Raw genomic sequence first — 1,436 nt, forward strand, 5'->3', positions numbered from 1 at the left:
GTTTACAGCAGAAAGGTCAAAATTCGCAGGTGGGCTCCTCATGTGTCAAGGATCAGCCCTTTATGATGCTTGTCGACAACTGCCAATGTCGGCCATTTTGTAATTGTCAAAATTTCTTTCAGCTTTAATTCAGTCATTTTTAAACACATGGAGCTGAAATTTAGCAAGGCAGTAACTGAGACAGAGACCTATTGCATACTGAGTGCAAAGTTAAAATAGCAAGATGGCCGCCAAAGCTAGCGGTGTAAAAATTTCAGAGCAAAATTGTCCGTGTTCTAACTCTGCAATCATGTAATGTAGGAAGGTCAAACATCACAGCTAGAACCCACATGGGTCAGGGATTCATGCCAAGTAGTTCAAGGTCACAAGGTCAAAGGTCAAGGTCACAACAGCCTGTGAGCTCCAACTCTGCAACCGTTTACAGTAGAAAGATCAAACTTCAGAGGTGGACTCCTCTCGTGTATAGGACCAGCCCTTTATGATTCCTGTCTGCAACTGATTAGCTCTTGGAGCCATCTTGGTTCAGCACAAACGCACACCGTGGCAGGCCCCGTCAAAGTTTCTCCAGGAACTTTCTAGTCTTAATTTAGTACTGTGGCATGAAAAGTGGCAGGTGACATGCGTTCTTTCACAGAATGCTCAATGTTTATTTAAATAAAGTATTTTTTTCTATAGTATGAGATTACAGAAAACTGAAAGGTAATTAAAATAAAATGTGTTTAAACTGAAAGACAGCTTTTAAATTCTCTCTCTTTTCTTCCACAGTTCCTGTATTGCTGCCCTACAAACCTCGTGGCAGCAAAGATGTCTTTTATGTTCCTCGAGCAGAAGCTGATGTCTCCTCAAATGAACAGTCTGACACGACTATGGAGAGCACCCACACAGGTACGTTTGTCTCACACTTTCTAAAAGCAGCCATATAGATACAAGTCATGGGCTAAAAAGATAAAATCCCTTAGCTTCAGTCCAGAGGCGAGAGGATCATAAAAGTAAGGAATTATTGTGAATAGGTAAAGCAATAATATCTTAAAATTTTTTCCAGAATAAATTTTAACAGAATGTTTTCTACTTTTCATTTTCATGTTAAACCTTTTTTTAGCAAAAAGTGATAAAATATTTTTGACAAATGTCCATCCGTTTTCTTTACCTGCTTTCTCTGGATCACAAGGGAACTGGTGATTATCTCTAGTGGTCACTGATTAAGAGGCAGGGTACACCTTGGTGTCCAATTCAATCCAAAAATACTTTATTAATCCCAAAGGGAAATTACATGTTGACGTAGCTCATTTAAATCAAGGAGTTATTATAGATGGTGATGGCTGTGGGCAGGAATGATCTCCTCCGTTTTACAGCTAATCTGAAGAAGCCTTTGACTAAAGAGACTCTGTTTTCCGATGACGGTCTCGTGAAGAGGATGGTCAGGGTTGTCCATGATT

At 39.8% G+C, this 1,436-nt stretch overlaps 1 protein-coding gene across 3 annotated transcripts in view; it reads left to right on the forward strand.

Moving 5' to 3' along the window:
• Nucleotides 1-1,436, forward strand: part of alms1 (ALMS1 centrosome and basal body associated protein) — a 21,044-nt gene that overhangs the window by 11,056 nt on the left and 8,552 nt on the right. For all 3 annotated transcript variants that reach the window (XM_037977651.1, XM_037977653.1, XM_037977652.1), the window contains exon 9: nucleotides 766-885. In XM_037977651.1, the coding sequence (XP_037833579.1) occupies nucleotides 766-885 (120 nt within the window). The remainder of the gene's footprint in view (nucleotides 1-765; nucleotides 886-1,436) is intronic.

Source organism: Kryptolebias marmoratus, linkage group LG10, assembly GCF_001649575.2.
Source record: "Kryptolebias marmoratus isolate JLee-2015 linkage group LG10, ASM164957v2, whole genome shotgun sequence".
NCBI lineage: Eukaryota > Metazoa > Chordata > Actinopteri > Cyprinodontiformes > Rivulidae > Kryptolebias > Kryptolebias marmoratus.